Genomic DNA, 16,154 nt, shown 5'->3' on the forward strand with positions numbered 1-16,154 from the left:
CTCTTGTTTTTGTGTCAACCGTCAGGCGGAAAAACGAGGTTATCTGTAACGTTCATCTGCCAAACGGTCGGGGGAGTGCACGTCTGACTGGAGTTCTGCATAACAAAGACAGCCGAGGTCGATGCTCATATTGCTGTGCTGTTGAACGTTAACTGGCCAGGTGGTGAATGATCATGACTTTTGCATCATACATGGCTACTGCTCACGTAGCCCGCTTGTTCTTTCGTGTGTGTGTGTGTGTGTGTGTGTGTGTGTGTGTGTGTGTGTGTGTGTGTGTGTGTGTGTGTGTGTGTGTGTGTGTGTGTGTGTGTGTGTGTGCAGTGAGGGGTGGGTCAACAAAGTGCAACAAGAGTACACTCTTTGGGAAGCAAAGCCACTGAGACATTCAAGAACATGTTGGTGCATTTTTAGCAAGTTGGTCGTGTGTGTGTGCGTGTGCGTGTGTGTGTGTGTGTGTGTGTGTGTGTGTGTGTGCTGATTAAGTGTTTGGGATGTGTGAGGTTGAGGGCCCAGGGCTTCTCAGCAGCTCTGCCCTCTGCAGAAGGCCTCTTTTCGGCGCTCATCACTGCTGGCTGACCCCCATCTGCTGGTGATCGGACCCTGGTTCCCCCTCCACGTCGGCATGGTAGTGCTCATAGGTGTCATCTTCTACATCTGGAAGACCCAGCAGCTGAAACAGAGAGGATTTCTTAAATTAAGTGAAACTGGGACGTGTTTGTGCATATACAGATAAGTCCATGTGGACATATTTGGACACTGTTTGTCCTACGAGCAGTGGAGGCCTTGGTGGCCACCAGATCTACACTTCAGAAACAAGAGCAATCCGAGATTTCTGACATCCTCCAAGGACTGAAAATAACATATGTGATTCACATCGTGACCTGGACTTTACCTGGATCCGGATTCCACAACACAATGCACTAATTATTGTTTTGACGTAATCCTCAAAATCCGACAAAGTGAAGTATGCAAATTGAAATCTTGATCCAGAATCCAAATCTGGATCACCTCCAAAATTCAGTGGAGTCTTCCATGGCCTGACACAGTTGTATGTAAACGTTTGTGCACCCCTGATGATTTCCATGATTTTCCGTTATAAGTCACTGGTTGTTGGGTTCAGCAATTTCAGTTAAATATATCGTATAGCAGACAAACACAGTGATATTTGACAAGGGAAATGAAGTTTTTAGGATTTACAAAAAGTGTGTAATAATTCTTTAAACAAAATTAGGCAGGTGCATAAATTTGGGCACCCCAACAGAAAAATACATCAATATTTAGTAGATTCTCCTCTTGCAGAAATAACAGCCTCTAAACACTTCTTATAGCTTCTAATGAGAGTCTGGATTCTGGTTGAAGATATTTCGACCATTCTTCTTTACAAAACATCTCAAGTTCAGTCAGGTTTGTTGGTTTCCGAGCATGGACAGCCTGCTTAAAATCACACCACAGATTTTCAATAATATTCGGGTCTGGGGACTGAGATGGTCATTCCAGAACATTGTACTTGTTCCTCTGCATGAATGCCTTAGTAGATTTTGAACAGTGTTTAGGGTCATTGTCTTGTTGAAAGATCCAGCCCCGGTGCAACTTCAACTTTGTCACTGATTCTTGAACATTGTTCTCAAGAATCTGCTGATATTGACTGGAATCCATGTGACCCTCAACTTTAACAAGATTCCCAGTACCTGCACTGGCTACACAGCCACACAGCATGATGGAACCACCACCAAATTTTACTGTAGCTAGCAAATGTTTTTCTTGCAATGCTGTGCTCTTTTTCAGCCATGCACACCGCCCCTTGTTATGTCCAAATAACTCGATTTTAGTTTTATCAGTCCACAGCACCTTATTCCAAAATGAAGCTGGCTTGTCCAAATGTGCTTTAGCGTACCTCAAGCGACTCTGTTTGTGGCTTGTACGCAGAAAAGGCTTCATGCACCTTTATGCACATTTATGCACCTGCCCAATTTTGTTTAAATAATTATTGCACGCTTTCTGTAAACACTATAAACTTCATTTCACTTCTCAAATATCAGTGTGTTTGTCTGCTATATGATATATTTAACTGAAATTTCTGATTCAGACAACCAATGATTCATAAAGGAAAATCATGAAAATGATCAGTGGTGCCCAAACGTTTGTATACAACTGTAAATAAAAATTGGATATCATGCCAATTTGAGCCACGATGGTCATTTGCAGGACCTGCACACGTACACACCTGTCTCTGCAGGTAATTCCTCTCAAATTGCAAAGCTCGTGGGTTGCTTTGTTCATTCATTCAGTCATTTTCTATACATGCTTATCTTAATTAAGGGTCACCGGGGAGCTGTAGTATACCCCAGCAGTCACAGGGCGAGAGGCGGGGCACACCGTGGACAGGTCGCCAGTCTGTCACAAGGCCACATGTAGACAGACACATTCACATTTTCACTCACACCTATGGTCAATTTAGAGTTTGCAGGGTTGCTTAGCTGCACTGAAAAAATGGATGTCCACAAATTTCCTGCTTTATAATGCAGAGAAGACAGATTATTATTGTTAGCTGTGCTAGAATGAGACTTTCTGATGATCAGTTAACGCTGCATATAAGGAGGTCATTGTAACTGCTGATTTTTATTTGTGTAATTTCACATTAATGAGACCTGTCCTGTCAGTGGTTGATGCGCAAACTCTGATTTATGCCTTTGTGCCCCCCAGAATTTGCTATTATAATGTGTTATTTTCTAAAAAAAAAAAAAAAAAAACACTTAAGAGTGTGAGATATTTGCAGATGGTTGAGACTATTGCTCCTTCAGTTCTGATTCAAACTAGGAGATCAGACCACATTACACCTGTTCTGGCTTCCCTTCACTGGCTTCCTGTGAGTGAAGAGCAGATTTTAAGGTTTTTCTGCTGACATATAGGGCTCTAAATGGTCATGCACCTATACCTATCTTGCTGACCTTGTTAAACCGTAGGTGCTTTCTTGTGCCCAGCTGTCCCAGGATCAGGCTTGGGGAGTAACGGAATACATGTAACAGCGTTATGTAATTAGGATACAAATAAAGGTAACTGTATTCCGCTACAGTTACAGACAAAAAGACGTATTCAGATTACAGGTATATTTAGTAAAAATGGGGATTACTTCGCAGGATTATAATTTTAATGCATTTTATAATATTATCCAGGGTTCTAGCTAGCGCAAACTTGCGTTACGGCCCGTTATGCTATAATTTTGGACCGTTACGCTTATTTTCAATACAGCGTCTGTAATCAACCGTTTCTGCAGCGCCTCTCCAGTTTGAAGCGTGAGGCTCGTGGCTCTTTGATTCGCTGCTCTTCAGAAGCGGTAAGTTCGCTTCTTAACCCCTCTGAAAGCCATTAAAATACCATGAGTCACTTTTGTGTGGATTAAATTCATTAACTGGGACTCTGGACTTGTTGCAGTCGAGAAACGAGAATCGTCCTCCGTTTTGTCACAGCTTCAAATGCTGCGCGGCTCTCTGAATTAATAATGCTCAGAATTAATAACTTCAAAACAAATCGCCGCTTTAAATAAAATGACACCTCTTACAAACGTTGCAATACAGACAATAAACTACAATCAACTAAAACGTTTTTTCCTCCCAAAATGAGACGTCCTGCATTCTTTATAAACCTGACCTGCAGCAAAGCTGCAAGAGCTCAGCTCATAGGTATGGAAAGACATTCATGCCAATAATAATGTCTGAAAGGAAATGCTTTTGACAAAAACTAACAGATTTTATTTCTGTTTATGTCCAGAGATCAGGGATCTACCATGTAGAGTTTATTATGTCCAGAGTTTAAGGATCCAGTAACCAATTTCATATTTATTTACTTTAAGACTCAATAAAATGTTGTTCAATTTCAATTTAATCAGCTTATAAAGCGCCAAATTACAACAAAAGCCGTCTCAAGGTGCCTCACACAGAACAGTTCAACATAAAAAATTAAAATAAATAAATAAAAAATTTAAAAAATCAAATACCTAATTAAAAACAGAAGTAAAAGAATAAAACATAACAAAATAAAAACTACTCATAAGAAAGAGAATAAAAATAGGTTTTAAGTCTTGACTTAAAAATGTTCATGGACTCCGACTGCCTCACTGAGGGCCATGTACTGGTAACCCAGAATGAGATTGCCCACTCAACAAACTTCCCCAGCCTTCTGGACATGATGAAGGGACTTGGGTTGTCGTACCTGGCTTTTCCCCTTTGGGTACCCCTGGAATGGCCAATTTTTACCTTGAATTTTCAAAAGCTTTCCCCCTTCTTTGTTGAAAATTTAGCAGGTGAACACTGGGTGTGTTTAAAACAATATTGTGGTGCTCTTAATTCATAATGTGAAGTAAAACAGAGCCATGTAAAATAAAGTTTTATTTTTGCTTAATAAACTGTACTATGTGATCAAGACTATTTCTATTTAGTTTCTTTTGTCTGTATTAGCGTATTTGATATTGGAGTAATCCAGAAGTAATTGAAAGTAATCAAATTACATTACTTTAATATTATGGTACTTGGATTACATTACTGATTACATTTTTCAACAGGTAACTACTAACTGTATCGGAAAACATTTTTAAAGTAACCCTCCCAACCCTGCCCAGGATGCAGGACTGCTTTGTGTTCCCAGTGTTAAAAAGAAGTCAGCAGGCTTCAGAGTGTTTGTCTACCATGTTCCTACTTTGTGGAACAATTTACCTTTTGACATTAGAAAGTTCACTGCAGTCGAATCTTTTAAATAAATTCTTAAAACCTGTTTATTTTCAGTTGTTTATAATTAGTTTTCCTGGATTTATTGTATTTATTTGTTCACATGTAAACTGATTTTTACATTTTACTTGCAATTCAATTTTCAATTTTAATTGTTCTTATGCATGCAAAAGGTTTTATTGTTCTGTTTTGATGACTTATGCAAAGCACTGTAATTTTTTCAACTTGAAAGTGCTACATAAATAAGATAATGACAATAATAATAATGATAATAATAATTATTATTATTATTGTTGTTATTAATAGGGAATATATTGAGGACAAATTCATTCAAATCTGGGGGACACTGATGCACCAGATCAATCAAAAAACAAGTTTGTTTTGCATATTTACTGTATATAACCATGTCTGCCACCTGCTGGACAGTTACTGAATGCTGGATTGATGATGGATTAGGGGCAGGTGTGGTTGTCAGTGAGAGAGACAGTGTTTCTGGACAGAAATATACTAAATCAGAGATGCAAACTACATGGACACTGAGCAGCAGAACATCATCCCTCCTATATGTCTCTGGCTCCATTATTTTGTGATTCCATCCCTAATAATTCATGGCACCATAACGCAATCTTTTTTTCAAAATTTAACTAAAATGTGTTCATTAGATTTTGATTATATTTGTTGATGTTTAAAACCCTTTGGATCAACCCCACGATAAAATGTCTTTCATAGACCAAGGACATGATAAGAAACCTTCAAAGCTTCCCAGGTGGCCTTGACTCATGATTCACGTGCACATTTTGCATAATTTGATGATAAGCACAGCAACAGTTAAATGTTGGGTTTCAGATGGGAGAGATCTTGTCCCCGCTGGACAGAACACAATGTATCAAAGACGTATTCATTCCAGATAAGCAAATCCTGTCTCCTTGACTCCTCTGTTCACTTACTGGCCTGAAAGAAGTGAAGACCTTCTCCAACACCTCCAGCAGAGTCTTTTTCCCACAGGAGGAAATGTAGTCCTGGGCCAACTGCAAGAAGGGAAGGCAGTCCTCACTCTCGCTCCACACGTGCTACACACAGACACACAACAGGGTGTTTGCAGTTGTTTCAACTTGTGCTTAATAAATAAAGGTATTTTTAATGGGCATCTTAATAGTTATATGAGCAGTAATGTGGATGTTCTAGATTTGACACCATGTCATGCTGTAATCCAGCTGTATTTGTTCCATTATTGTTCGTATAAAGTCAGTTACATGAAGTTTTCGAGAACTACCGGTAACACGCCACTTTAATTAAGTAAAACTTGGTCAAAGAGCAGATTAGGGCCCGGTTTCAGAAAGCAGTCTAATCTTGTTTAGTCGAATAAACTCACTTAGTTGACTAATTTTTTGACGTTAGTTGTTGCACAAAGAGCTTAGTCAGCTAAAGTTTCCCATTACCCGACTAATGTTTTTAGCCTGGTTTTTATCTTAGTTTTTGACAAAACTTCAGCATTGTACCTCAAAAATGGCAGCTATCATGTACCAACGCTTAATGGAGCACTTAAGCACCCCTACGTCACTCATATGGTTGTGACAGTTCTCACATTAGCCACCATGTGTCGCTGTCATACTGAGTAGCGTTGTGTGCACAAAAAGGCTTGATGGAAGCATAGAGGAAGAAACTGAAGAGTGAAACTGCTAGGCTAAGTGCTAAGCATGTCATTCTGCAGTTTGTATGAGTCCGTAAATGCTAATAAAGCCAGTTAACGAACCAAAGGCTGTAACCAGCCTTTGTTTCGTTAACTGGCTTTATTAGCATAAACAAAGGTTCATGACAACAACCAAGTAAACAAAACTGTTGGAGGTTATGCCCATGAAAACCGTACACTAACATAAGATGGCCAATCTACAAGTTACGCCATCGATGTGAAATGGTGATTAAACGGATAATGTTGGATGCCTACCTGTAATCGATTAAGTAGGTTTAGTGGACTGAAAGATTAGATTGCTTTATGAAACCAGGCCCAAGTACCCCAAGGTGATAGGAGGTGGGATACGAATATGTTGACTTGGGTTCAGTTCTCAGCCCTCGGACAAGACATTTCATCTGTACTGTCCCAGTCCACCCAGCTGTAAATGCATCCAGACCTTGGTGGGAGATGGTGTCCTGTTAAGGGGGAGTCGTAGACTCATGCACTTCATGCTACGAAATCCAGGGATAAGCACCAGCACCAGTGGCCCTTGGGGCTTATATGGCACGTAACTTTCTTCCATATGTAGCGGGATGAAAGTCCCGGGTCCCAATTGAAAGACGTTCCCGCTAGCTTGGCTAACGGGGAGTTCCCCTTTGGCTGACCTGGTAGAGGAACGGTCTTTTGTGTGAGCCGCGTGGGTTCGATCCCCACCGTCGTCCCAGCCATGACGGTCCTGCTGCTTCACATACCTAGACCTTGGTTTGATTCCTGATCAGGAATCACCTGTCTGCATTGTCTCAGTCCACCCAACTGGGTACCCGTTTTGGCTGGGGAAGTAACCTGTGTCAGACTGGCATTTCTGGGAAGTTCTAGGCTCTAAAAATGAAACTATTTCAAAACCTGTTTTGAATATTGTTCCAGAGTCCTTATCAAAAGAAAGACTTCATGATTTGTACTAAATGGTACCTCAATACATCACCAACTGAGTCAAAACAAGTTGCTTCAAAGGACTCCAGCTGATTTGGTATTGAAGCATTGCAGCCGGTCTCCCATTGCCGATTTTTGGCCCCAGTTGACATCCGGAGACCAAATACAAGGTAATCAGCAATAAATTCCTTTCTTTGATATACCTTGTTGCTCCCACTGTGCATTTCAATACCTGATGCATGTAATTTTAACACTCTTAGTGTTAAATATGCAGTGATGGAATTGTTTCCCATGTCAATGTTGATTCAAATCTGTGAAGGTGTAAATTTAACCCTGTATGAGATGAGTGAGAAATGATACAAGGGTGTTGTATTGTTGGTTCTTTGACAGTACTATTTCCTTTTAACCAGTAGGTTGGGGGCTCAGACCCCGTCTGAGGCCCATGCTTCACATATTCCTATAATAAATGCCCCCACTAATTTACACTTAATTCTGACCTGTAATAAATTTCTCTACAGTTTGGTGCCTGAGACATCCAAACCGAATTTATATGACAGAAAAAATTTACAAAAGGAAAAAGCAAATTTACATTTAGGGAAAAAAATGAACTTTTGTAAATTTCTTTCTATAGTATTGAAAATACACTTTCATATGCCACAAAATAAAACTGAGTTAATATTTTCCCACCATTATCTAATCATCTAATCAATCATCTGAACTGAAGAACAGTGTTCAGCTGAACTTTTTGTTTTGAGGTTTTGTTGTGTTTATTACAAAATGAGAGCATATTGTCCAGTAACCAATGGGTTCAATCAGAAATGACAGCTAGATGCCAAAGAATCCTTGAGCGAGACACCAAACCTTAACCTGCTCAATGATAACCCCGCATAAATGTAAGCTGATGATGCACAGATTCCTACGACGCCTTCATGACATCATAAGGCAACAATTCTAATGTAGGAAATGACAGGAAACCCTGTCAAAGAATCTGAAGACGGCTATAAAATAATAAAATTTGGCCACCAAAATTTCCTCATCTCTTTAAAAAAAATGTTAAAAGTAGCAATCTGGAAAATGCTTTTTGTAATTCTGGCAAACACAGAAGCAATCACATAACCTTGGGGGAGGTGTTGGTCTAGTGGCTAAGGTGTTGGGCTTGAGTCCAGAAGATCATGGGTTCAAATCCCCACCTGACTGGAAAATCACTAAGGGCCCTTGGGCAAGGCCTTTAATCCCCTATTGCTCCCGGTGTGTAGTGAGCGCCTTGTATGGCAGCACCCTGACATCGGGGTGAATGTGACGCATAATTGTAAAGCGCTTTGAGCGCCTGATGCAGATGGAAAAGCGCTATATAAATGCAGTCCATTTACCATTTATAACCTCCACCCTCCCCTGTTGGTTGGTGGTGGCAAATATTAATCCCGGTTTATCTGTACATATTGTTTTTGGGTTTTTTTTTCACCAGTCTAACAGAGCAGAATAAGCCAAACATGTGCTGCCTTAAACAGGACTTAACATTTTTGGTGCCACTCCAAATAAAATAAGACTTTGTTCAATTAGAATTTACCACTGAGGTTTCACGTCATTCATTAGTGATTTATTAACCCTTTGTCAATGATCAATTAGTGTAGTCTCAGTGAATGTCTACAAATGGTCACAATAACCCTTATTTAGTGCAACATGGATGTAGAATGCGGGACCCAAATGGTAAAAAGCACTAGGTTTAACACTGGACATGTCTTTTTGAAGGTTTGTAATCAGCTGGAATCACCCACAAATGACATTTGAAGACACTGGAAAAACAGAAATTTTACAGATGTCTGGAGCTCGACAGACACCGGCGATGAATACGAATACTCGTACTCTTAGAAATATGAAATTTAGTCTGACATATGCACCTCAAATAGCACCTCCACTGCTTTACTGGCATCAAACGTTTGGTTGATACTTTCTGGAAGAGGTCTATACCTGGTATATCCTTGTAAATTTTAATTATTTCTTAACAAAACAAGGAAATGTCCTCATCAAAAACAAAGTGACTTCCTCAATCATTTAAGTTTCCCAAATGTTTTTGTGATAAGCACTGCTTATATGACCGAGTTATTACAGAAAGTACTCGTCTATTTAACGGCAGCCAGTTTCAGTCTAAAGGCCAAACTCTTAGGTAATCATGTTAGTGTCTGTCCAACTCTGTCAGAAAAAAAAAACAACAGGTGCAAAACACACACACACACACACACACACACACACACACACACACACACACACACACACACACACACACACACACACACACACACACACACACACACACACACACACATATATATATATATATCATAGTCATACATACGCAGTGATTGTTTTAAAAGTCGAGATGCAATCATTTCTAAAATATGTGTTAAGTATGTCAAATCATGTTCTGATGTGTCCAAAGATCCATTTTGAAGATTATTTTCTTTTTTAAAAAGTTAATAACTTTGTTTTTCAAATGGGTGTGGCCAGCTCTGTGATTGACAGATAGTGATGATGCACGTTTTGCCAGTGTAACTTGGCAGATGTAGCGAGTACTATGAACACTTTTGCATTCATTGTTGAGAAGAATGCAAAGGGAAAACACTCTCAAAATGGAAATATTACGTCACAAAAAACTAACTGCAAACCAATCACACAAAACAACATCGTTAACAGTGTTGTTATACAACCCACTGTTTGTCAGGATTTTGGTGTATAATATACTGTTTGTAGGTACAGCATGTAGCAACAGGTGATTCCAAGAGAAGCATCTCCAAGGCTTCAGAGTTGAAAAAAAAAATCATGTTGGCAATGATCTAACCACACTTCCAATGCATTTCCACTAAATTATGCCATCAGCAGAGTTCTATAAGTGTTGAACATGGCATTGAAAATATGCCCTATCGTTACTGATGGTGTTGTTTGTTTCGAATTCCAGTGAGAATGCAGTCACTGGGCCCTGCGATAGACTAGCAGCCTGATCAGGGTGAACCCCACCTGTCGCCCAGTGACCAGTGGTAGACAGATCAATCCTAATATCGATACCAACGTTGGTATCGATATTGATCAATTTATATTAGTATTTTCTATTTACCTATAAACTTGGCCAATATACTGTCCTCGGTTTTAACTAATTAATAATCCACTGGTAAAAACGCAAAAACACATTCAGATTTAGCAATTTGATGATGCATCCACCTTAATTATTCAAAAGTATCATTATCGGTATCTGCAATACTGGCCCTTGGCATCAGATTGATACCAAAACTTGCATATCGCACCACTACCAGTGACTGCTGGGACAGACTCCCCCCCCCACCCACCCCCACCCTCCACCCCCACCCCCCCCCCCCCCCACTGTGACCCTTAATTGGAATTAGCAGAATAGAAAATGAATGAATTAATGCTGTCACTGCTTTGCGGTAACAGTCATAGCTACATTTATCATCAAAAGCTAAACATTCATTTGTGTCACAGTAAACATAACAGAGAAATAACCTGTGTCAAATATGATAAGTTGCATTATAACACTAACACACACCAAATTCTATGACTCATGACATTCTGTAACACTGGTTGCTATGGTTGCCAAACCGCTAGCAGCTTCAATTCAATTCAATTTCAGTTTATTTCATTTATATTGTGCCAAATCACAGCAAAGTTGCTTCAAGGTGCTTCACACAAATAAGGTCTAACATTAGGGCTCTCCAACGGCTTCAAAATGCTGCTGCCAGACTTTTGACAGGAAGTAGAAAGTTTGACCACATTACGTCCATTTTGGCATCTATTACCGTTGGAGAGCCCTAATGTTGGACTGCGGTAAACCAGAAAATAGAACATTGCAATAGCACCAATCTAGAAGAAACAAATGCATGAATCAAGGTCTCAGCATCAGCCATATACAGGATGGGACGATTCTTCGCTATATTTCACGGGTGGAAGAAAGCAGTCCTCATAATATCTCTAATGTGGGGGGTCAAAGAACAAAGTAGGGTCAAAAATTACCCCAAGGTTCCTCACTTTGTCAGTGTGATGTGTGACACACGAGCCTAGGCTAAGCGTTAGCTGGTCAAATTGATGCCAATGTCTAAGGCTACATGCTAGGCCTGGAACCACCACAGAAGTTGTGGTGGTTCAAAGGAATGAATTAGAATTTGTTTAGGGTTCTTTTCCCCACAAACTAGGAAACTAGCTAGTTTTTTTTAATCTTTTCTTTTCTTCAGTCTATGGTACAAACCTTCATGTTTGCAGTGATGTAAACAGTAAAGATATTGTTCTTTTACTCTGAATGGAGGCCTAACTTTCAAACAAACGCTTCTCCACCACACATCTAAAAAACAGACAAGTACATCCTCAAGCTCACGTGCTCTTATTATTCAGCACAACACATGCATAAGTGGTGTGAATGACTGAAAAAGGGTTTAGTGAAATTGAAAACCAGGACAACATGACTCCCTCTTCAACTCATAACCGTCTCACAGCGCCATCTAGTGAAACACTGGTACTGTGGCTGACCACGTTGCTGGGAGTAAGTAGTTCAACAGATGGAGAGATAGATATAAAAGTTAGGAATCTGACATTTTAGAACAGATTCAAGGTTGGATGAGAGGCAGCAAGAAAGCTATGCTACCAGTGCTGACAGCAGTATTGATCGAGCATAACTAGATCTCCAGAGTTAAAGAGAAAGAAATTTAATAACTTATCAGAGAATTTTGTGTGTGTGTGTGTGGGGGGGGGGAGTATGAATAGATTAACAAACAAGAAGAGTGCAGTAGAATACAGAAGTGTATTTCATTCACTTGATACATTTCTTTTTTGTTTTGTTTTTATGTGTTTTTCTGAGTAATTATTTTTTGGTTTCTTTTTTTGGAGTAATTATTTGTGTTTTTCTGAGTAATTTATTTTTTCTCTGTTTTTATAATAATTATTTCTTTTTCTGAGTAATTTATTTTTTTCTGTTTTTTTTTTTTTGAATAATTATTTCTGTTTTTCTGTTTTTCAGAGTAATTTGTTTTGATGGTTGCTTTTTCAGAGTAATTTTTCCTGATTTTCTGAATATTTTTTTTTTCTTCTGTTTTTTGGGACCAGTTTTTTTTTCTGAGTTTAGAGAGCATTTGAAGACGCATTCATTCATTTAGAGCTCGATTTGGTAACAAACATGACATTGTTCAGTTTAATCAAATTTTACTTTTATCTGGGTTTAAGACCCTGAGAGACTGTCCTGTCTTTAAGTCATATATATGGTATTATCATTGGTTTGTCGAGTCAATGCAGGCACCTAAGGACTATTTCAGAAAAAAGGGGTGATTACCACGAAAAGCAGAACAACAAGAACAACAAAAATTGTAAAAAAAAAAAAAAACAGGAAAAAAATTAGTCAAAAAACAAACCTAAAAATTTAATTACTCAGAAAAACAAACTAAAAAATAAATTACTCAGAAAAACAGAAATTTTTTTTCTGAAAAACAGACAAAAATAAATTACTCAGAAAAACACAAATAATTACTCTGAAAAACAAACCAAGTGAATGCAATACACTTCTGTAGTAGAATAACAGTGGGACAAACTAAAGTAATAATAATATTAATAATAATTAAAAATGAAATGGTAAACATGGAATGTGAAACAAAAAAGTGCAACAATCTCTTTGGCCTCATTTACATAACTACATTAAGTAAATACATCTCATTTTAAGAGTATAAGAAAGGAGAAAACTGATGGGAAAGGCACCTTTTTATAGGTACAGATTAGCAGAGCACCTGTACTGATAATTGCATTTATTTTGACTTCTGTTTCACTGCAGACTGTATGAACCATTGATATTTCATGTTTTGTGTGGATGAAGCTGTGAATGAGAATCCAACAGGCAAATGTTGCACCATCACTCACAGCCGAAGCCTATATATCTCCTTCAGATTTGCCTTGGTGGCTTCCCTCACTACTCTCCTTCCAACACAGTCGCTCAGTTTTGAGAAAGTTCCGCCCACTTGGCACAGATTTACCACGCAGTACCATGACTTGGATCACCTGAGTATTTCTTCTGTTTTTCTTGTTGCTTAATGCTGACAAATGATACTGTATTTGTTGTCTTTCTGCAGCCTGATTCAGTTCTTTTTTCTCTCTGTTTAAGGTGCAGCTCCATCCAGAGGGAGTGGGTGTCTTCTTCTGCAGGCCTCCCGTCCTGTACACCAGCATGGACTCCCAAAGTTTCCTAGATATTTATTTTTTTGTAATTTGAGTCTGTATCGTGGCCCAAGCAGAGGGTCACCCCTTTGAGTTTGGTCTGCTTGAGGTTTCTTCCTCAAATCATCGGAGGGAGTTTTTCCTTACCACTGTTGCCTGTGTGCTTGCTTGGGGGGTTGGTAAGGTTAGACCTTGTGTGAAGCACCTTGAGGCAACTGATTTATAAATGGTGCTATATAAATGAAAATAAACTGAAATTGAAATGTTCATGTAGCCGTCCCCTGGTTTGTCTCATGAAAACTGGATGTGAAGGTGATGATTTATTTCTTATACTGGGAATAAAGTGCTCCCATCCAAACTTTTTGGGGGGATGTTTTTGCAGGTCTTAAGTACAGGAATGGATGCACCTGTATTTTAACAAATAAAACGAAGTTGACCACACAAAATGTGAAATTTTTTTTTTTTTCATGGCCATGTTTCTTGCATAGTGGCTCATCATTAGAAACCCTTGAGACAGAATTAATTTATTTTTAAAAATATGTGTGTGTGTGGGGGGGGGGGGGGGCATGTACACCTTCCTCACCCCATTTCTACAGGTGTGCCTGCCAGGGGCGCTGCCAGGGATTTTGGGCCCCATGAAAAGAATTCTTACTGTCCCTGTCAATCATGGGCCCATAGAATCCTTCTCCTTATTTTCCCTTTTTTGGCATCCCTGGTGCCTGCTCCTGATAATGTGTGTGGAGACTTGATGCTTTTGTGCAGAGCTGATTATTGCACATCTACTTAAAAGAAAAAAAAATCATGAACTGCTGCTGAAGCAGCTCAAATGCACATCTGAGACCGGGTGTGACATCATGTTTTATTAGCTCCTGGGTCCATCGACTGAATCTGTGCACGCCACTGCACCACGCAGGCTGCACTCACGTCCACACAGCCGCTCTTTCAAAATAAAAGCTGCTGATGCAGCACTGAAAGAGTTAAAAATACTGAGATCTATCTGCTATATTTGCGTTCTCTTCGCAGCGTGACGGGGCTTTTATTTTGGAAGTGATGGGCCTGTGTGGGCTGACGCGGTGGCTCAGTGGGTTATCACACTTTATGAGGGATGGAGGAGGCGGTGGTTCGTTTAAAAACACATCAGAAGGGCGGGAGGAGGAGGGGAGGGGAGGGTGCACGCCCAAAATGAAATGACATCATCCCCCTCCATCAGCTGTGGAAAGCCGGTGCACGGCCCCACTCCGGCTGACACACCCACGGATCAGGCCCTGCAAGAGGACGCACACTTACGAAAGTGTCGGTGCCGCCGGGACACAGCACGTAAAACGACACGCCGGGTTCTGCGTAAAAGTCCAGCCGCCTCTCATCGTCCTCCTCGGCGAAGATGAGGTCGAACGGGTTCTCGGAGCACCACTTCTCCGCCGCCTCCACCAGATGTTTGAACTCCATGCTGCTTAATTATCCCGGTGCGCGGTGTTCGTGGCTCCGGCCGCTTGATCTGGATCTCCGTGCGTGCGTGTGCGTGTGTCAGAGAAAAGAGAGAGAGAGAGAGAGAGAGAGAGAGAGAGAGAGAGAGACGCTCAAGACGCAAAGACGAGCTGATCGGACAGCAGCAGCATCAGCAGCTTCCAGCAGCTACCGCATCTCCTCCTCTAGCGCACCGTGTGCATGGCCGGGTGCGCGCAACAGCTTACCGGGCGCAGCGCTCCAAAGCCCACATTCCTCTCTTCGTCCCCACGTTACGAAATCAGCCCGTGGCTCGCAAACGCACGCAGGAAACAGGAGCAGGTGGGGGGGACGTGATGACGATGCTGACGCGCACGTCATTAACGCAGCATCATCACCAACCTGCAGCAAGAAAGAAAAAAAAATAAAGGAACCGTTCTGGAAAGTACATTTAAAGGGGTCATTTTATACAACCACTGTAAAGCCATTTGAGTTTGCCAACTTAAATAAAATAATTTTCACAACTTTAATTGTTAAAGTTTTAGTAACTTAACAATTTATAGTTAATTAAACTTATGTAAATCTAGTTTATGTTTTTCAATAAAAAAAAGTGACAAATTTCTGCCTAAAAAATTTGCATTACATTTTGGATGAGATTTTTTTGGTGCATTCTTTGGTTTACTTGTTGACTCTGCGTTGTTATGACTCCACCCATTCGCTCCCCTCGGGACACAAACTCATGATCCCCGGCATGGAAGTCCGACTCTCTAACCAGAACCAGAAGGCTAAAACCCAGGGCTCTGTCCTTGTGAACAGACAATTCTTTTGAGCTGTTGGGAGTGAGGTTTACTAACTTCATCTGCACAGCGACACCTGCTGGCCCTCCGTCACATAAACTCAATTAAAATGACCAACACTTAAATGCCCCAAAACTTTAAATGCATTCAAGGAACTGAGTTGTTATCACAACAATTCATTTTTTAGTTAGTTTAATTAATGGAAATGAGTGACTATAACTTTTTTCAAAGTTTGAGTTATATTAACTTAATTATTGTATTAAAATGGAGTGTTTGGTTTAACAGTGACTCAAAGGATGCCTGAATAATTCAGCAGGTGTCGTTGAAATTTCATGTATCTTTAAATGAAATGCACACACACACACACACAACCCAACCACACACACACAACCC

General features: G+C 40.1%; 1 protein-coding gene across 1 annotated transcript; it reads right to left on the minus strand.

The window, feature by feature from the left end:
* Positions 1–174: 174 nt before the first annotated feature.
* mturn (maturin, neural progenitor differentiation regulator homolog (Xenopus)) lies at positions 175–15,266 on the minus strand. Its single transcript, XM_034160511.1, has 3 exons — positions 14,809–15,266; positions 5,669–5,791; positions 175–670 (listed from the first exon to the last, which is right to left on the minus strand). The coding sequence occupies exons 1-3, from the start codon at positions 14,965–14,967 to the stop codon at positions 563–565; spliced, it is 390 nt and encodes a 129-aa protein (XP_034016402.1). The 5' UTR covers positions 14,968–15,266; the 3' UTR covers positions 175–562.
* Positions 15,267–16,154: the final 888 nt, after the last annotated feature.

This window comes from Thalassophryne amazonica, chromosome 20 (genome assembly GCF_902500255.1).
Source record: "Thalassophryne amazonica chromosome 20, fThaAma1.1, whole genome shotgun sequence".
Taxonomy (NCBI): domain Eukaryota; kingdom Metazoa; phylum Chordata; class Actinopteri; order Batrachoidiformes; family Batrachoididae; genus Thalassophryne; species Thalassophryne amazonica.